Genomic DNA, 21,459 nt, shown 5'->3' on the forward strand with positions numbered 1-21,459 from the left:
TGGGATTTAAAGTCCCCCTAATTAATATAAAACATGGGACAGCATCAGTGCTACATTTGAATTAGTTATTAATGTATGATATATGTAATATTATCAGGAAAGGAAGTTTAGTGTTGCTCTGAACTTCTGTATTCCATACAAGAAAGTTCCTTATTTTCATCCTTCCTGAATTGGAAATTCTCAGTGGGGTAGTTAGAACAACAAACAAACATAATCTGAGTTTTTATGTACAGTAGAATCGAAAAAAAGGATTTATTTCTTCCCCTTCACAGCCCTGAATATAAAACATTTAAGTGGTGTTCTTCTTAACAGTTGGAGAACATTACGATATATGTAAGAGTTCCATATTTTGAGTAAGGTTGTTACAGTAAAAATTCTATTATACTTGAGCGAAACCAAAACATTGACTATATCCCAGCTTTTTTTTTTTTTTTTTTTTTCTTAATGACTGCAGGGTAGGGAAACATTCGAATATGGGTGTTTCTCAACCATCTTGAAAGTGAGAAGTAACGTGTTTATCCCCACTGTTGAGGGCACGACCACTGTTACATGCATACTTGCAGAAACCAGCGCAGAACAGAGAAATAGGAGAAAGGGCAGGAAACGTGTCTGAACCCTACAGGGAAAAACAATCAAATGCAGATATACATGATACACAGAAGGATTCATAACTTTTATATTGTTACGGGTTTAGAAATTGAAGGATAACTTAATACTTTTTTTCCTGGTAATGAGCATGCATGTAGAATTAGAGAAATAAACATAGTATGAAGGTTTCTACTTCCTTTGTATAAGAATAATTGTTCTTGAGGCCAGTAACTTATTTAGTGAATAAGAATGTCAGCAAAAAGAGATTGTTCTGTAAGGGAAATAACAAACTGTGGTTGCTCACTCTTGCGTCCAATTTTCCCCTTCTCTCCAACACCAAGTAATATAAGATGGATCTATGCAACTAGATTTAGCAAGTCTAAATCCCCAAAGATGTCTGGCTAATATATTTCTATTGAGGTGGTTTTAAGGGAAGTGTGAAGTCTGCTACCAAGTTACGGTGATATAGATGTGCTTGACTGAACTTGCAATGAGAGTGAACATTTATCACTATGAAAAGATTTCCATTCATCTTCAAAATCACCTCTCTGGCATACTTAAGGTACCCTACTGAATGCTTGATCTGTCAGGAAAAGAAGGCAGTAGATCTAAAAGCTGCAGAGTATTTATGAAAGGTCTAGGTCAGGTACTGTGCTGTTGGCCTTACTGAATTAAAAACAGGCAGTTTATGGTTTTCCTGGAGGCTGAACCAGATGTGTCCAGTAAGATCAGTGGGTACTGAGTGATTGGGTTAGTAGGAGGGGAGTGTCTGCAATGGAAATCTTCTGTATTTGATGGGAAAATGTGTACATACAGATCTTTAGAGAATTCATGGCTATAAGTACCCAGTGTGTAAGCAATTGTTACCTCGAAATGCCAGGTGTCACACTCTAAATTGCTTTTAAGGGCACAGAGGACCTACACCTTACATGTAAGTAAAAGCAATATTTTTTTTGTTAAATAAAATGTAAAGGACTATTAATTCTCATTATTAATGCAGGCCTCGTTGCTACAAATGAAAAAAATGACAGTAAATGGTGAAAAAATGACAGCGCAGTTAACATTGCACATACACCACTTGGTTTTTACGCCTTTGCTTCACACTCACTCCAGAATATATGTGGAGTCATTTTTTGTTTGTGAACAAGCTTTCATATTTGTGATCTTTCTCTACTGATCTGCGGATCAAGAAAGATAGACAACTGTAGTCTTGGACACCTGGTCGGTTAGAGAACAGGCTGTCACAGCTAAACAAACTGAAATAAATGTGCGGGCAGGTCAAGAAAGTTCAGACTAGCTGCAGCCCCGAGGCCTTACACACAGAATCACACACACACAGAATATACACATTCAATAAAAAATACACATTCAATAAAAAACTTGTGGCCTGTTCATGGCAGTCCAAGGGCTATGGGGTTACACAGGGAGTTATGGGGTGACTGCCTGGAGGCTTAGCACACTCTGGGGCAACACTTTGTGAGGCATTTAGGGCTGTATTAGGCCACTTGTTAATTTGGACCGTGTTTCTGTAGGAGTGCTGGGTATCATTTGACAATATTTAAGTTTGTTCGTGAGAAATGAAGAAAAAAAAACTTCTTTAAATTGGACAATGGAGAAGCCTTGTTGGAGGACCTCCTGTGGAGTTTGCAATTGAGCATTAAAAACTAAAGACATCTTAATTGTTTTTTTGCTAATGGCTGCTTGATGTTTGATGCTGGTTACGGAGCACTGTGCTTGTCAGGAGGATATGGTTTAGTGGGGACTGCTAGCATTAGGTCAAAGGTTGGACTCGATGATCTTGAGGTCTCTTCCAACCTAGAAATTCTGTGATTCTGTGATTTGGGGCTCTAATATTGCGAACTTAGTCCGTACCTATATGACCTGTAACTTTACAGCCCGTAACCACACGGTCTGTAACTAGAAATGCGGGCACGTTTCATTATTCACGGTTTTTAGAATTAAGGACTTTTAAATTTTAAAAATCCTCCGGCCGCAGCCGCCCCTCAGGCAGTCACCACAGGGGCGAGAGGCCGGAGCGGGCGGGCGGCCGCCCGCCAGAGGGCGCCGGGGCCCCACTGCGCCTCCCTCCCTCCCTCCCTTCCTCCTCCTTCTCCTCCTCCTCCTCCTCCCGGCGCTGGCGCCCGGTCCTGCCGGGCCCTGGCGGGGGAGGGAGGGGAGGAGGGCGGGCAGGCAGCGGCGGCACCGCCACCAGCCGGAGGCCGCTCGGCAGAGGCGGGCAGCGCCGTGCCCCCCTCCCCGCTCCTCTCCTCTCCTTCCCCCGCCGCCATGGCTCGGCGGCAGCCCGGCTGCGAGCGCTGGCTGCTCCTCGCCGCTTGCGCCCACGTCCTCGTCCTCCTCCCGCCGCCCCGGAGCCGCGGTGAGTGACCGGCGGCCGGGACGCCATGGCGAGGGTGAAGGGAGGAGGGCAGGGGACGGGATGGGATGGGACGGGAGGGAAGGGGACGGGGCACCCCGGCCCTTCGCCCTTCCCCTCAACTTTCTTTGAGGGCGGGCAGCGGGGCTCGGCCGCTCGGGCTCCCCTCGGCTTCCCGCCACGGCGCCGCCTGAGGGGAGGCGGCGGCGGCTCCGCGGGCAGGGGGCAGCCCTCGAAAAACCCCTTCCCTCAACAGCCCTGCCCTCAGCAACTCTTTCCGTCAAAAATCTTTCCTTCAACAACCCCTTTTTCCCTCAATAACCCTTCAACAGCGTGTGGAAACCGCCCCCCTGAGTCCTGCGCTCCCGGACTGAGAGCGGGTGTTTCTGAGGGGAGAAACGCTGCCCAGTTTCCTTCATCGCGAAAGAAAAAATAAAACCTCATTTCTCGATGTGTCTTGATTTCTAGAGACCTTTTCTAGGCAGGTGGGGGGAGATTGCGAGAGAAGGGTTTGTCAGCAGTCGGCTCGCCACGGGCTCTTGGAGTTAGGAGCTGTTGCCTGAAGTGCGGAAAGCTGAAATAAATGTTCACAGCTGTTCAGTTTCTCCTTATTTGTGTTCCCAAACGCACCCAGGCTCTGTCAGCATGGGCTCATCAGCTCATTCTGAGCCTTTGGGTTTGATTGCCTTCTGCTAGCGTGGCTCGTGGATCAAAATCCTGCCGGAGAAATCTCGTACAAATAAATCCAGTTTTTAGCAACGCGAAAGGGTGATATTTTGCTTTTTGCCTTGTAAAACATTTTTCCTTTTACCCGTGCAGCTTGGGCTTTGCAGTCCTGATACCCTACTGCTCGTCCTGAAGCTGTGTTTCATGCCTGTAAGAATGAGTAATTTTTCCTCCAGTGGTTCAGCAAGATGCTGTGGCACCCGTAACTTCTAAGAGGGTTGTGATAACACTGAGGATAGCAGCTTCAATTTCCCTGTGTGTGTATGTGTATATAAATATGTTTTATAGACAGAAGTGGAAAAACTCGTGTTCTTGCTTGTGCAGTTATCTCTTGCTTTGTAGATGCTGCTATAAAATTTGCTTACCTAAAGCTTTTTGCAATATCAAGGCTTTCTTTTTTTTTTTTTTAATATCTTTTTATTGTAAAGTCCTTTTGTAAGTACTGTAGGCTTTTGAGATGGCAAGGGTAATAAATTTGCAAAGCAATCAGCTTTGCTGTTGGAAATCATTTGGATTTCATTTCACAGGAGAAAACAGCACGTCTGTTAGTTGTCATTTTATAAATTCCAGCTTGCAGGTGACACCTTGCAGAATGGGGAGATGTGTTCAGGTGATTTTGTTTGGTCTGGCTTTCAGACAATCAGAAGGAATAGTGATGCTTTTTCTTCCATGTTTTTTCTTTGGTCACCTTTATAAAGGTACTGGTGTATACAGCGCTCGCTCAGACATTTCAGTGGTTTACAAGTGGTGGTTTTAGCTGACTTCTTCCTATATGTGCTATGAGCTTAAATAAATTAGTAAAAGAACAAAATGAGTTGCTTTTATTTTATAAAAAGCTTCAGATGCTGAAAACTTGCTCGCATTACCTCCTCTTCCCCCTGCTTTCTTCCCAGTCTTCAGCCTTACCTGGTTAGATCAGGGTCTTTGATGCTTGTAGGGTAGCAACAATAAAGAAATGTCATAAAAACGTGGATGTAAATACATAAAACTAATTTATTTTGCCTCCTAGTGCTCTCACGCTGTCTCATTATGGAAGATCCTATCTCTTTGACTGACAGTGGCAGTGCAGATTTTCTCTGGAATCATGTCAATCTGTAGACTCTTAGGTTCTCTGAAAATATGGGGGGAAGAAAAACAAGCAGCCTCCAGCCAAAGCAAAAATAGGCCTTTCATTAAATTATAATTAGAAGTATAAGGAAATCTTTTTAAGTGTTTTGTCTATTGTGCACAGCTTTTGTTATTTGAAGTGGTTATTAATTGTGGTTTTGCTGTACGTAAGTCATCGAATCACAACTTCTCTGTAGCTCATTTAAGTCAACCCACTGCTTGGTGAAGTGGTTCAGGCGGCCTTGAATCAGACCATCAGAGAGAAGAGCACCAGAAGCGTTGCCTCAAATCATTTTTCTCTACGAAGGCAAAAGAGGCAACTCCTCAGTTAACAACATCCTTTGCACTCAAAGGACATCTAATCATAGTCGTCGTTTATACTTGAAAGGGTAATACTGAAAAAGAGGATTGCTTCTGCTTTCATAGTACAGTTGTATTACATTATATAGTATATTATATTTAATCTACAGTATTTATTTCCACTTTCCTAACAGTTTGTTAGTATGTATTCATGCAGTTCAGCTGCTGATTGATGAAAATAAATTGTGGGTTTTTAATGTATTTTCTAGTGCCATAAGCAAATCTCCTTGCTCACCAAAATTTTGGTTGAAATAATGAAACGACTGAGAAAAATAATTAGCAATTGAAATGGCTTTTATTCTGTTCTCTGATTAAATTTCCAATTTTTGTGGAAACTGATACAGAAATGTTGTCTAGCATTTCAGTGGATTTTGGCCCCGCTTTCAAAAGAAATAATGATAAGCTTGATGAAAAGAAAGAGCTTTAAGATGTGTCTAAAGTTTCTTTGCTTTCCTTTCTTAGCCTCAGTCCTCGAGCAGGAGGAGGTGAGGTCTGGCAATTGACACGTGCAGCTTCTGGCTGCTTGTGCCAGAGAATGTAAATAGCTGCGTGTGGTAACAAATGTCAATGAACACAATGCATTAAGTAAGGAAGTGACAAAACAGAATTACAGCTTGCATCTATTACAGTGCTGCTGGGTTTTTGTTTGTTTGTTTTTTGCTTAGATAGCTTTGATTATGAGAAATTGTATCATTTATCACCCTAACCTTTTGGTCTTGGTGGTGCCTACAGAGTTTGAACTATTATTACCAGGTGATTTTTTTATTTTGGTTAATATATATTCTCAGTGCCCAGCGATAAGTCAGTGGCCCACTTGAGGTTTGTTTTACCTCAACAGAATCAAAGGGATAGGGGCAAATCCTGGCTGTGGCAGAGGTAGCTCTAACTCCAGAGATTGGTGCCTTTCTCAGGGAATTCTGTGCTGAAAGAAATCTGCTGCAGTTTTCTGAATTAGTAATGATATTTGGGCATGAAAAGTTTTGTTTGTTTGTTTGTTTGTTTGTTTTTTAACCGATAGCATCTGTAAGTTCCCAGATATTGGTCAAACTTCTCTGTTTGTGTACCACACACACAACAAAAAGATGCTCTTTCCACAGAGCTTCTAGTTTCCACCTGTGTTGTGCAACTGAGTGGCCATGACCTGTGCCTGTAGTTAGTTTGTTTTTTTTTTCCGTCTGTGCTCTGCTTCTGGGCATAATGTTTTCAGAAACTTCTGGGGAATTAATTGTGGGTGGATGAATTCATCTTAGAGGTGACCACTGGCTTCCAGGCACTGTATTTCCCTTCAACCCCATGACCCCGTTGTTGATGAGTGTTACACCAGCTGGACTTAGCATGTTCTCCTCGCTCCACTTTTTTTTTTTTTTTTTCTTCTGATAAATCCCTAAAAGAGGATATTTGTGTCCAGGCTGAGAGATCAGGTTGCTTAGCCAGAGCAGTTCTTGGCCGTGCGTTAGTAAGATTTGTTACCCCACAAGTACACACCTGTGTAATCCTGAAGACTGCTTTACTCATATCAAATTATATTGTGTGATCATAACGGATTTTCTAATAATGTTGTCCAGGGACCGTGGCATAATCATTGCTAAAATAAACTCATGCTCTGCCTGGGTGAAAAACTCGGATGCTGTTGGGTGAAGACCCTTGAGGCTTCTTTGGAGTGTCTTTGAGGGTCAGTAGTGCTTCAGTAGTTTAAAAATAATCAACAATTCTTGTCTCATCCTTAAAATGCATGAGCTGGAAAAAAAAATCTTCCTAAGATATTTAAAGTAAAAGATACAGAATCATTTAAACAAGTTTAACTGTTGGAAAAGATGGGGAGGCAGCACGTCTGAAATCTCTGTAAGGGTAAAGGTATAGAGGGAGACTTACTATTCATCGCTGTCAGAGTTCAGTTTGTTTAATAAACGGTACGTGTCGGTGTTGAACTTGCCCTTTATTTAGGTCAGCTGCAACAAAATCATTTTCAGCCAGGCACATTCATTTGACCGCCCTCTGCAACAGCACAGAACGACTGGTGTGGGAGATGGTCCAGGGCTGCTGGCTGGTTTTGAAGGTTCACCTCTTGGAAGCTGAAGAATGGTCCATCCCTGCGTGCAGGAAGGCAAAGGAAGACGCCAAGAAGCCCACAGGGATGAAAAAGTTCCTGCTGAAAACTCAGATACAAGAGGTAGAAGCAAGGTCAGGTCACCCTGGGAGTAACACAGAGGTGCTGAGTGCAGGGATGGTGTTAGGAAAGCAGAAGCCCAGCTGGAGCTGAATGTGGTGAGGGATGTGGAAGGCAGGAGGGGCTTCTGCAGCTGCACTGACAGCAAAAGAGAGGGAGACTAGGAAAAATATGTTGAATGGAGGAGGTGAACTGGCAGGATATAGAAGACCAAGGCAAAGAAGGTTTTGAGTTCCCCATTTCTACTGGTAAGGCTTAACCTTCAGCAATCCCAGGGCCATAAGACTCATCAGAGAGTCTGAAGCAAAAAGACTTCATCTTACTGGAGCAGGGCCAGTTTAAGGAACCTTTAAACAAGCAGGACATCCAGAAGCCCATGGGAGTGCTGTTGGAGCTTGGCGGCATTGTTGCAAGGCCACTTGTGACTATAAGAGAGCAAATACTTGTCTTCAAGAAGGGCAAGGAAGAGAATCTGTGTGCCCTGGTTAGGGCTGGGAGAGAGTTAATTTCCTTTGTAGAGGCTCAAGTGGTGCTGTGCTTTGGATTTTTGATGAAATTTGGATGGATTTTTTATGATTTTTGACACAGGGATGTTGTAGTTGCTGCAGAGCAGCACTCACACAGACTAAGGACTGTTCAGCTCCTCACGCTGCCCTGGCAGGGAGGTACCCGGGGGTGCACGAGGAGCTGGGAGGGGACAGCCAGGACCCAAATATATTCCGTGCCATGTGGCCGGGGTAGGATGGCCATTGCTTGGGGTCTGGCTGGGCATCGGTCAGCGGGTAGTGAGCAATTCCATCGTGCATCACTTGTTTCATATATTCTATCATTATTTTTCCCTTCCTTTTCTGTCCTGCTGTACTGTCCTTATCTCAACCCGTGAGGTCTGCCTTTTTTCTGATTCTCTGCCCCAGTGAAGGTGGTGGAGCAAATAAGCCTGGAAACCCTTTCCAAACACATGTAGGACAAGAAGTTGATCAGGAAACATCAGCATGTTTCTATGAAGAGGAAATGATGCTTGAGCAACCCCACAGACTTCTGCAACAAAATGCCTGTGCTGGTGGATGTGGGGAAAGCAGTAGGTGCTTGTTCATCTCAGCATTAGCAGGGAGTTCAGTGCTGCCTGCCAGAATGTCACGCCTGGACAGTGGTACCCCCAGCAAGTTTGTGTGTATTGTGAAATGAGGACGAGCTGCCTGGGCTGCCGTTCAGAGGGACCTCAACAGGCTGGGGAAGTGGGATGGCAGGAATCCCATCAACTTCAACAAAGGGAAATATGCCACGTCCTTCCCCTGGGGAGGAACTGTCCCCCACACCAGTGCACGCGGGGGGCTTGCTGTCTGCCCAGCAGCTCTGCAGCAAGGGCCCAGGGCTCCTGGTGGACAAAGCTGACCAGGAACCTGCACGGTGCCATGTACTGGGTTCGGTTTTGGGCCCCTCGGTACAAGAAGGACATCAGGGCCCTGGAAGGGCTACGAAGCTGGTGAAGGGCCCAGAGCACAAATCCTGTGAGGAGCAGCTGAGGGAGCTGGGGGTGTTTGGTCTGGAGAAGAGGAAGCTCAGGGGAGGCCTCATTGCTCTCTGCAGCTGCCTGAAAGGAAGGTGTGGGGAGCTGGGGGTCGGCCTCTTCTCACAGGTAACCAGTGATAGGACCAGAGGGAATGGCCTCAAGCTGTGCCAGGGGAGGTTCAGGTTGGGTATGAGGAGACATTTCTGCTCAGAAAGAGCAGTCAGGCACTGGGACGGGTTGCTCAGGGAGGTGGTGGAGTCACCGTCCCTGGGGGTGTTCAAGGAGAGGTTGGGCGTGGTGCTTGGGGACATGGGTTAGTGGGTGACATGGGTGGTAGGGGATGGTTGGACCAGATAATCTTGGAGGGCTTGTCCAACTTTAATGGTTCTGTGATTCTACTCAGCACAGGTGAGGCACACCGAGGGTGCAGTGTCCAATCTTGGGCTTCCTAGTACGAGAGAGACATGGATGTACTAGAGTGAACCCAGCAAAGGTCCTTGATGGTTGTTAATGGATTGGAGAGCCTGACATATGAGGAAAGGCTGAGAGAACTGGGGCTGCTCAGCCTGGAGAGGAGAAGGCTCCAGGGATGTCTTTCTAATGTGTAAATACCTGTACAGGGCAGGGAGGGAGTAAAGAAGATGCCTTGATTGGTGCGGTTGGACTAAATGTTCTGCAGAAGTCCTTCGCAACCTCAAGTGTTGTGTGGTTCTGTGATACAAAGATGTTAAAATAATTCCTTGAGGAGCTTTATGTGTGTTCTCGGAAAGATGCAGTGTGGAGCAGGCCTTTTTTTTCCAGTATATCTGAATCTTGTTTGTTTTGTTTCAAGCATCACACACATTAAAATTTCATAGATCCTTGGAGCTGTGTGGCACAGGTTATTCAATGTTACGGTGAGGGAGGCAGCGCCGCCTGTCAGGCACAGCTGTTTCAGCTCTCTGTGTGCCATTCCTCCTGTGCAGAATGAAAACAAACCTGTGAAACTTCTGCTTGTGTTGATTTCTGCAAATAAGCCAAATTTACGTGGTGATGCTTCTTGTTAGTGCTGTGCAGTGAAGACATCTCTCAGAATAAGGGTGTTGGTGTTCATCTTGTGATTTGGATCACGTCTGGTAGAACGTGGGTCTGGTTTGTGTAAGGGAAGATAATCCCTTATCTGGTGTCCTGAGGAGTGTTAGGCTGGAAGAAGAGGATGAAAATGATCAGAACAAGCAGTCAGAAAGGTATTTAATAGTCAGATTGAGATATTTGCTGTGCCCTTTCGAAAGAGAAGTGGGAAACATTTCTTGAGGCTAACTTTTGGGATGGGAGGGGGGTGTGACCCCCATTTGTACCCTGTTTTCTTCTTCCTGGCTTGATGTCTTATTGAAATGTGGCTATGGCCAACGTGAGTCTACCGTGTTAAAATAAGTTGGGGGATGTCTACATCTAGTGGTGTGATTTGAGATGACCTAAGGTGTCAGTGGGAAACACAGCTCCTGGATGTTTCATCAGATTTGGTCTCCAGTTGAAACAGTTTAGGATTAGAGGCAATCAGAGGTGGAGCATCACAGGCTTTGCAGTTTTGTCTTCTCCCTTTCCTACATCCCAGATTTCCAGCCTAAGGAACTGAGGGTTGCTGGTAATTCACTTTGAAATCAGTTTCAAATGGTAAATAATTTAAAATTGCGGTGAGACACTCCACTTGAATCTCGTTTTTTTTCTCAGTTTTTAAGAAAATCATCTATTTGACGAGAAGTACCTTTAGTTCCTTCCAAGTCACAGCAATTAGTTTTAATTTGCATATCTTCAGTACACTCAACAAAAAGAGTCGTTCTGAAGAATCTTAGCAAAGCTTTCTTATGTTAATAGGATTACTGCTTTACAACTGAGACAAATCGATTAGACTCCATCAACAGGAAGGCAATCAAAAAAATTACAGAATCCTTTCTTAGTTGTTGCTTTTTTTTCCTCCCTAATGCAAACCAAGAGGATATGCTTAGGGAGGTTTCAGTGTTAAAGACTTAGGACAGGAAGTTTGTGCAAATCTGCTCTGCTGGGTCTCTTCGTTTTTAAAACACTTATTTAGGTCTCTAAAACATCAGCAATTTAGACATGTTCAAAGGTGACATTCAAGGTTTCTATTCACCATCTTTGACTCAAATTTACATCAGTGATGTCATTTCTGTGGTTCCAGGTGAAGCTTTGATAATCCAAACCTTCACCTGAAGGCAGAGTGGAGTACAGGTCCCCATGTGATAGCACATTATGCTCTTGTCAGGTGAACTATTGTACCGAACAGATGTGTTGTGTTTTTTTTAATGGGGTTTTCTTGCCTTGAAGCCAAGGTAAATTGGCTTCACATCGGAGTGGTTTTTGGTTTGTCTTTTTTTTTAGATGTGCAGGAATAGAACTGTCAGGCATGAAAAGTATAGGTTTGGTCAGAAAGGAATGTCTTATGTTCCTGTAAGATTATCAATATAGTATCATATAATGTGAAAAATTGCACTTCTTTTTTTCTTTTTCTGTGGAGCTTTGTGAAGTGTGAAAATCAGCTCCTATAGTATCTAAAAACATCTGCTTTTTCTTTCAGCTTTTGCTCTAAATGTAGTTCTTGATGATGCAGAAGATACAACTGAACTACTGGTGCTGCAGGTAATAAATTTTAATTGCCAGAGCAGAAACATTTTACAGCCATTATAAAATCATCTAGAAGAGACCAGAGGAAAAAGTCTTAACATCTGTGACATCATTAGGACTTCAGTGGTGCTCATTGTCGCTTGTTATCCTGGTCTGTCAAGCAAGATGTCTTTCCTGGGACACACAGGACATGTAATTCTGGTATTGTTAGCATCTTAATTTATCCCCTGGATTCTTAGAATGACTGGAATAAACTTATACTTGCCACCTTTGATTCTTTCTTACATTGAATTTTCTCATTTATTGTGACATTTTCATTAAGAGAATTATTATTATTTTGAAGTTTTAATGTGGAACAAAAGTATAATGGAGAAAATTTTTCTTTTTCCAAGAGAACCTGGGAAGTACATTAGAAACTTATATATATAGTATCATTACGTGTTGTCCAGAATGGTTCTCGATCACCTTTCTTATTCGTTAGCGATGTGTCTTCCTTTCTTCTCCATTTTGTTAACTGTACTATACATTGAGAGGGAAATGGCTGCCTTCCTGTCAAATGAGCTTTATTGCTACCCAGATCACATCTCAGGTAAAGCTTGCTTATGAAATTTCAAATTAACAGATTAGAAGAACAAATGGTCAGAGCTAGCCCTGGCGTACAATTAAAGAGCATAATGTGTGTGTGCGTGCATGTCTTTTAACAGACCTCTACTTACAGATTTATGTATATACATGCACACACGTGCACGTTTATACATTTGTAACAGACGTGTGTGTTTACATAGAAGATTTAATGGAGAAAAATCAAATAAAAATACTGGAACTAATCAAGAGTTAGAATCTATAACAAGTCTTTTAAATCTAGTGATCTCACATCAAATCCAATAGAAGTATGGTCAGAGATGTGTGTTTCTAAATATTTTTTTGCACATGATGATCATTGCTGAATCTACAGTGGTTTTCAGAAATTAAAAAGATCCCAGTTGCAAACTCCTGATACGCTGCCATGCATACGGCAGACTAGATAGCTTCATCATGGTTTTGTTATTCCTTGTGAAATGCCAGAACCACCTCAATCCAGCATAAATGTAGAGTTTTATCATTCTTCCATAGGATATAATTTATGAAAGCTTTTGCGCTGTTTTAGTTTCAAAATAGTTTCTCATGTGAAATCTGAGGTAACTCCTAGAACTCTTCAGGATTACTCTTTTTAAGCAGGAGTATAACAGGAAAACAATTGTAAACAATTTGTTTTGCTCTTTAATAAAGGTATTGTAAAATGTTTTATCGTCATATTGTTTACCACTCTACAGAAATACTTGAGTTTTCGCCTGCATCCTAATTTTCCTTTTTCCCCTTCCAGAAGTCTGAAAAAAGTGGAACAGTGAGCAAAAGAAGCAGAGGTAAGTACAAAAGTGTTTTGTGCAAACTTGTACTAACCTTGTATTGAAGTTTCTGCATTCCAAGATTGTTCTGAGTCCAGCTAGTTCATTTTTATTTGTGTCTGTCTTTTTTGTATAAATAAAACATGGTTATGCTTCAAAAAGCGAGTCTCTGAGCAGTGGCTAAATGCTCAACAGCACTGCTAATTAACTGCTGATTCACAAATACTTTTTTGTTTTCCTTGCTCATGTAGTCTCATCAGACATAAGCTTCTTGATCTTCATTTGTATTTGCAATCCTTGTAGTTAAGCTTTTTTTTTTTCCCTGAAAATGTGCACTTGCACTATGAAATTGATGCATTGCTTTTTGTCATACACAGAATTTTAAATCAAATTTCATGATACGTAGTAGCAGTTCCTGTAAAAATTTAACATGGAACTGAATGCTACCAGTCTGCCAGGCTCTGATTATGATTGTAATAACTGGAATTACTATAAATTACTGGTAATAACTTTGTAATAACTAGGAACAAGTATTTGACACCTTTCTTAAACATTAATGGCATACTAAGTGGTAAAATAAATTCAGACTGTTATGGTATTTCTCATTCTTTTATACCCCGAGGACCCAGATCTGCTCGTTCTAAAACGAGACATGTTGACCATATTTCTCGGATGTTGAGAGTTCATTCTGACTTCAAAGCTGAACGCCAGGAACATTATCGTGCTTTTACTGGAGTTGCTAACAGAACTCTTAACGGCACTGAGATCTGTTGTTTGTTTGTTTTGTGGAGTTGGACTGTTTTGAACCTAGTTGCAAGCTCTGTCCCTAGGACAGTTAACTATTCTCCCCTTGACCCACTTAGCTCCCATTTTATCACTGAAAGGTCAGGACCTTGTTATAGAAGTTTTATTACTCTCCTTTCTTGATCACCTTTCGTTATGTGGTGTCAAACGAAGGCATTTTCCTTAGTCTGTGTTCTTTCATCTCTTTCTGTTGAATCTCTTAGCGTAACCAGGGTCTGGTCGCTGCTTTTATCACCCTCTGCAGACCTGTTGTGTCTCACCTCATAAAACATCCAGAGAGGCATCGACAGACTTCTTTTGGCTTTTGCCAATGCTCTGTTTTCATAACTTTCTATAAAATCTCATTACTTAGGAAAGCTATATATAGGCATGTTACGATGGTACATTACTGATGTAGCTACCATCTGCCATTTTTTTCCTTAAAAGCAGACAAACGAAAGTATTTTATACAGCAGGTAGCAAAATTTAGGAACTTGTTACAGCAGGAAGCTGACAGTACTGGCAGATTTCAAGAGGATCAAGCCCGAAAATGTATGGGAGGAGAAACAGGCAGTGATTTATTCTCTAGCATTTCCTAATCCGTTAGTTGCAGATGCTGGTAGAGTATGAGGAGTTCTGGATAAAGTGAAGTGTGGTGTCCCTACATAATGTTTCCTGTTGCAGTTATTAAAGACAGTAAACTGGACTAGGAGGATCCAATACATCATTTCTTGTGTTCTCTATCTTTTTTAATGGAGACCCTACCTATTAAAAAAAACAAAAGCTTTTCTAATATATGTTTTCAAGTGTTTCTTTTAGGAGGGTAGAATCACAGGACGTGAATCAGAGTGAAATTCTTGATGGTTCTTAGTTCCTGTCATTTTTTTTTTTTTCATCATTTCATTTTTTTCATCATCTTTTTCAAACTGTTAGCCCGTTGTCCACCCAGAATGTGACGTGGCTTTCTGAATTTTCTTGCATGGATGTTACAGCCCAGACACAAGACCAGTGCTGATGTTGGGCCATCACTGCCGCACCATGGTGAAAAGCCTTGCCCCTCAGATGGGCATGTAGGTACTTTTAACATTGGGTGCATTTGTCCCCAGGAGGTAGGCTATTACTGACCAGCAATATTTTCAGCTTTTAGCATTTTTGAATAACGAAAGCAGATCTCTTCTTGAAGTGAGGCACTGGCTGTTTCACATAAGCGTAGCAATTACTCATCTGCCATATGTTTAAACGTGTGAAGGTTGGGTTCTGGGAGTAACACTTCTGCTGAGAACTTTGCGTAAGTTTGATATATGTTGTGATTTCTGAGAACGTAGGATAAATCTTCGTGGGCGAGTATAGACAGAGTAGATAATTGAGAAAGTTTATTGAATATTTATCATTGCTTCAATGAAGTAGATGACATTGGCAGTGAGGATCAGTGGAGTTATTTATAGCTTGAGGCTCTAGGCAGGATTTGGCAGCTTCCGAGGCTGCAGTTTACAAACTTTGTAGGCTGTAGTCCAGCTTCAGCGCAGGTGTTGAAGAACTAATTGGCATTGATCCTGTCTGTAGTATTGGCCCTTCTCTTGCCAGTGATGATTAAGCTTATCCTTTCGCATCTGCTTAATTCAGTGGGTTAGGAAACCTAAAGACAGAGGACGCAGAGAGTCACTGGGTGAGCACTGTGTTGATTGGAGCTAGGATGCAGTGATTTCACCTTCTTTGGAAACTCAAGCGCTTAACTTGAGTGTTAGATCCCTCGTGTGGAATGAGAGGGCAACTTCCAGAGGGTGATTGAGATCCGAGGTAGGTTGAGTTGTCCTGTCTGGAGCTATTCCTTTTGCATCTACCAGCTTTTGGCTCTGGGCTGGGGGGTTATTTGTTTTGGAGGGGATTTTTTTGTTTCTTTTCTTACATGTTATGTGAAAAGGGTGCAGTAGTACTAAGGCTTCTTTTCTTGGATTTGATTCTTGCAAATGTGGTGATATTTTACCTCCTCTGATCTGCAAACACCCGCAATACTCTGAAAGGATCAAAGGGGTTTTTCTCAGTAATGTCCTTTTAATATCCTGCCTGGCTGAGTTCTGCTTGTTATCCAGGCTCTCTAAGAATTACTGTGGGAAGCCTGGGTGGAAAGGTGAGAACAACTTGCAAGGTTTAAACCCTGCTGGTTAAGTATTTGATATTATGAGCATGAGACGCATGGAAAAATCATCTTGAAAATCACTCTCTGCCTGCAAAGGTGTAAGGTAGGGAACTGTAATTTATCAATAAGGATTTTTTTAGTATCAGAGCAAATATTATAGGTGACAGACCTTTCTTTCTAAGTAAGTATTAACACAAATCATGAGTTCTGAAGTGGTAAGCAACATACTTAATGTTATCACAAAAGTGTAAAAAGGGTATGCAATTTGTTAAGGAACAGGGCACTATTATTGCCAATTTTAAGAAGTGTTCTCAAAAACATGGCATGTTTGGAACTGATTTTAAAGGCTTTTCTTTTAGATGCTAATAAGGCAAATGGCTTAGTAAAATCAGAAAGCAGAAGTACCACAAACATGCAAACTGTTGAGAGTTAGTGTTTGAAGTTAGGATGGCTTTCAGTTCTCATGCTGCAGGCCATAAACAGACCACCAGTCATTACAATGCATGTTGAATATATTATAAATAAGTAAGCACACACGTTTGAGATTCTTGAAGTACAAGATCCTGATTTGGAGTTTCAAGTTGCTTTTAGAGTTGGCATACCACAGAAGCCTACAGAATATGCAAGTGGCCTAATTTTTTGATACTGACACCAGAAGCTGAGTTTTCTAATACACATAGTAGAGTCTCCAGTTTATGAGTTAAAGCACCACAGTGCTTCTGCACCTTATTATTTAGTCAGACATAAATTAAGAGACATTTTGTCCTTTCTCACTGGAATAAAAACTTTTTCCATTGTGCAGATAGGCTTAAACAAGTTGATTTTCTTTCCATCATTTCTTTGGAAAGAAAAACCCAAAGAAAAGAAGAGCTAGATTTAAGCACCATTGACTGAGCTGCAAAGATGTCAGCAGCATTCATTTACCTAATAGACCAGTGCTTAGAGTTCACGCTAGCAGTTTTAAAGAGGTAGGTATCATTGGCTTCTTTGCCAGAAATGATTTGGACCGTGTCACCCATGCTCCAGGGAAGTGTATAAATCATCATGTAATGCTCTGTCTTTTCTGTTGATGCCTATTCTGCCTTCCTAATGATGTGTTTCAATATTCAGCGAGTTAGAGAAAGGCATCGAGATACCCACTGTTCAAGGAGAGTAATGAAATTTGGAAGCTCAGGAGTTGTTTTCGTTCTTCTCCATTTCTAGACCAATAGGAGGGAATGGTGAGACCCACCTCAGAGTATACCAGCAGCCTGGTAATTAAGAGTCTGACTTGAAAAACCAGAAACCCAAGACATTCAGGGCAGATATTCAAGCCCACATCTGCCTCACAGATGAGAATTTGGGTTTCTTGCATCCTGACTGGCTAGAAGAAAAGGCTAGCAAGCAATAGCATCATCATACATTCTTCCAGTATTTGGAGCTTTTGTCCTCTTTTTCCTTTTCAATTATTTATTTATTTTCCCCTGAAATGTTTGTTTTAACATTTTCAGTAGTTCTGAATTGTCTCAAACAACCTTTTATGGTGAAACTTTGCCAATAAATAAATAAATAAATAAATAAATCCTGATATCACATGGGTCATTTTCTTGTGCTGGTCCTCATACTTCAGTGCTAGTCTTTCAAATTGCAATATTTCCCCACTTTCACCTTTCAATTAATTTAGTGATAACTCCAAAGAAGGTGTATTTTGCATAGCCACTGTATACTCTCTAAAACACACACTGCTGATAATGGCTTGTTAAAAGTTCATTACCTCTCCATTCTGCTTAGCAATCAGATATGGTTGTATTAACACAAGTTGCTGTCTTCCTCTTTCCCAATTCTTTCTTTTTTTTTTTCATTGTGAACTTGGAGCACCTTTCCAATCAGCGAGCATTTGAGATTGTTGAAGATATTTTCCAGGTACAGAAATGCCTGAGGGAAATAAATGAGAAAAGAAGACAACAGGAGAAAGAAAATCAGTGTATTAGTAGCTCTTCTGGATATTAATCTTCCAAAAAACTCTCTTCTTTGTCTTGCTTGGTTGGCTATTTCTCAGCTTGAGAAACAGTTCAGGTGTGCAATAAAGAGGTGAAAATTCTACGTGCTTTCTGTTGACGTTTCAATACAGAGAATATTTCCTTTCGTGAACTATTTTAAAGTACCTGTGCTGGAGGAAACGCTTTCCACTGGATTAAAGCAGTAACACCAGACTGGCTGTTAGAGCACTCCTCAAAAGTATTTCATTGGGGGATATCACAGCTGTTGTTAAATGTACCGTAAGTGAAACTGGCTGTAATTCAGATGTTTGTGTATTACCGATAGTAAACCAGCAATTAGACAAAGCAGCCTAGTTTTTACTTTTTATCTCTGGGGATGTTTTCAGTGTTGTGCATATAGATGTAGCCTTTTGACTCCTGCTAGCATCAGTGAAGTGTAATTTTAAATTTTGCGCTGATTTTAATTTCTGCACAGGAAAAATTAGCAAATTTTGTGCTAGCTAGCAGTTGCTATTTAGAAGATTTTATTGTGCAGGGGATTTTTAAGCAGTTTGTAGGGTTGGGGTAGAACAGGCAGGAGTGTTATTTGGGAAAAATGTGAAGTCGGAGCTTAGATCTATGTCAGTACTTACGCCGTCTCCCCATCTTTATCACCAGAAACCTTGCACAATTTGACATGTTCAGGGTTTGTCTTGGTGAATAAGCTAGCAAACTGAGGGAAAAGGATATCAGGAAAGGCAGAAAAACAGGTAACTGGCAACTCTGAGCTGTCGTAGGTCTAAATTAACAAGCAAGAAACTGCAGAACAACAAAGGAGTGTAACCAGTGGTCAGATGTTGGAGACTGTAATGTTCTTGTAAACTTAGTGAGGATTATTTGGGGTTAGTATCCTTTTTATTGCCACTATTTTGTTTTTGTGATCCTTCTTCATGTGCTCAGTCTCTTTGAGACTATTTCTCTCTTTCTTTGAGCATTTATTCTCTCCATCTTTGTCGTTCCACTGTTCGTTCCCTCTACTCTATTTGCCAAGGTAGCATTTTTATCCCAGAGGTCAAAATCTCAGTGTGACACAAGGACTTCCTAGATTTGATCTACTTGATCTACAATGCAAGAGTACACATTTTGCAAATAAATATTGCATGATATAAAATTTGAATTTCTGCCGCAGTGGCGCTGCAGATTAAAAGTGCTGAAATGCTCTGCTGCCTGACAAGAAGCTCCATCTGCCTCGTCTGAGTGCTCAGCCCTTGGGAGGTTTGTCTTCACACAGACATTGCCTGTAGTAAAGTCTGCCTGTTTTCAGGCAACTATGACTCTGGATTTTCTCTACTGAACTTTCTCTTCTGGACTGTCTTCAGTGTGATCTCTCCTATACCCCAGTGAAAGCTTTGTTTCAATGGAGTGCCAGTAACAGATCTTAAAAAGCTCTCCTACAGGGTTTATCTATATTTTTTTCTGCCAGATTTCATAATGTTCTTAATGAATAGTCTTGAAGTTTTGCTTTTCTGAAGTTTGACTCCTACATCTTTTCTGTTACCTGTACACCTATAAACAATATATACATATATATACACATATATAATATAGTAATATAGGTGTGCTCTGTTTATTTTCCACATTTTTAACGTTCTGCACAAATCCCATGAGACTTCTTCATTGATTTCTTTCCTCCTGTCACATTTTGGAGTGATGTTACCTTTAAGCATTAATTCAGCTCCCTTTTCTGTGCTGTCTTCTCCTTGAATTAACTAGAATCTCTTCTCTCATATGCTTGATCCGACTGTCACCTTGATTTTACCAGAATTTAAATGCAGTCTTCAATCCTCTCGCTCCCCATTAGTCCTATGTTTATCTCCTTGAGCTCTGAGAAAGTTTGTTACTGTCCTTTTTTTTTTTTTTTCTCTTTTAGCCTGTAATTGGTTAGTTGTTGACTTTGACTTCTAAGCTATTACATCCTGACTTCCCTCACCTGCAAACTTTCTGTCAAACTTGTAAGAATTTTTGAAAGGGTACCCGTTCTCTCCTCTTCCTTTTACCTTCCTATCCTCTGCTGTGTATGAACTGGGTCAAATGCATGTTTTCCTCAAAATAATCCCTTCACACTTTCAAAGCTATCTACTATCGTCAAGAAAACTTGATCTGAAATCTACAGTTTCCCGATGGTATCATCTTAATCATCTACTTGTATTTTTCAATAAGCACTTTTTTCTTCTGTCCATAAGTGCCATTAAGTGGCAAAGCCACTTAATTACTTTCTTTCAAATTTCTCAGTCTCCTTTCCCATTGAAAATTCTTAGTTGTGATGGCTTTGAACACTGTGGAGAAACACGTGAGGTATTGATACTGCCCTATCATATAAGAGTAATACCTCAACGTTCTCATGTGTGTCTCACTCCATCTAATATTTGCTTCCAGCTAAGGTCTTAAGTTCTTTATTGAGGAATCCTCTTTTCAAATTTATGTTCATCCACTGGCTAGTGAGGTGGGTGCTGGTCTCTGACTGTAATGTTTAACTCGGTTGTAACTGGGAGTGCAGGGCTAAGGGAGAAAAAGCAATTTCCTGAATGTGGCAACTCTTTCTATATGCATAATTTTCCTTGTTGCTGCAGATCTCATCCTCAGGACATGGTTTTTATATGTTAATCCTTAAAAGGATTGTCTTGGATTTATTTTTGTGTGAAATTACGCCTTGTTACTATTTTCCTGAAATGTTTGTATAACTAAAGAAATAGCTTGCTGTGTAATAATTGGCACTCACAACTGGGTTCTCAGCCACTTGGGAACAAAGTTGAAAATAATTTCTTTTGTCTTTTAAATCTGTTTATTTTTTTTTGGTTCGCAGAATTAAAAGAAATTGTATTTGTCATCCAGAGCCAAAGTAATTCATTTCATTCCAAGAGAGCAGAAGATCTAAAAAGAGATATTTTGAAACAGGCTGCAGATCTTGGGAAGGTACGTTAAGATAATACAGGTTGTACCTTATCTATGTTTTTCCTGCATTTTATTAAAAAATAGTTTTCTATTATACCCTTTTTCTGTTCCATTGTATTGCCTTTGTTAATTGTCTTCCGTGTGCGTATAAGAAAATTGTTTCAATGGTTATTCACTAATTGTTCACCACAATTTATCACCAAATGATTTTAATTTGAACTTCCTGGAAGGCATTCAATATAGAAGTGATAAAAAGCAAAAACTGAAGAGTAGTTTTGCCATGCTACTGTAAACTGTTTTTTTTGTTTGTTTGTTTGTTTGTTTGTTTTTTAATTAAAAAATAAAAAGGTGCTTTCTTTATGAGGTAAACAACATAATCACTCTAGTAATACTTAGGATAATTTTTAGGTCAGTACATTGTTTTATTAGTGTGGATGAAAATGCAAATGCTGTAATGTAGATTTTGGTCAGAATTTCATTGCACAACTGTAGCATGCTGTTTGGCTCTGATTTTAACATAACTCTGATAAGAAATTTTACTTGTAAATCTTTAGCCTGAAGAGAAGAGTTTGTTAGATTTTTTTTTTTTTTTAAGAGCCTTGCATTGAAGGTTAAGATGTATATAAACAAGGCTTTATTTTCTCTGTCTTTAATAAAAATTAAAAAAAAAAAAAAAAAAAAAAAAGAAAAAGTAGGAGAGGGTTGCATATGATACAGCCTGCTGTGAGGTTATTGGACCTACTTTTCAGCTCCAGGATCTTTGGTGTAAAGGAAAAATAAGTTTGATTTA

At 40.8% G+C, this 21,459-nt stretch overlaps 1 protein-coding gene and 1 long non-coding RNA gene across 2 annotated transcripts in view; both read left to right on the forward strand.

Annotated features, from left to right (window-relative positions):
* The first annotated feature begins 2,771 nt into the window (after positions 1-2,771).
* The window catches only part of B3GLCT (beta 3-glucosyltransferase), a 59,665-nt gene continuing 40,977 nt past the window's right edge, over positions 2,772-21,459 (forward strand). Inside the window, exons 1-4 of the mRNA XM_084505653.1 lie at positions 2,772-2,965; positions 11,408-11,469; positions 12,818-12,857; positions 20,581-20,690. Coding sequence (XP_084361779.1) covers positions 2,875-2,965; positions 11,408-11,469; positions 12,818-12,857; positions 20,581-20,690 — 303 coding nt within the window. The 5' untranslated portion in view covers positions 2,772-2,874. The remainder of the gene's footprint in view (positions 2,966-11,407; positions 11,470-12,817; positions 12,858-20,580; positions 20,691-21,459) is intronic.
* LOC311429187 lies at positions 5,025-5,791 on the forward strand. Its single transcript, XR_014688134.1, has 2 exons — positions 5,025-5,184; positions 5,618-5,791. It is a non-coding gene; the product is annotated as an uncharacterized lncRNA (long non-coding RNA).

Source organism: Aythya ferina (assembly GCF_964211825.1).
Source record: "Aythya ferina genome assembly, chromosome: 1".
Classification (NCBI taxonomy): domain Eukaryota; kingdom Metazoa; phylum Chordata; class Aves; order Anseriformes; family Anatidae; genus Aythya; species Aythya ferina.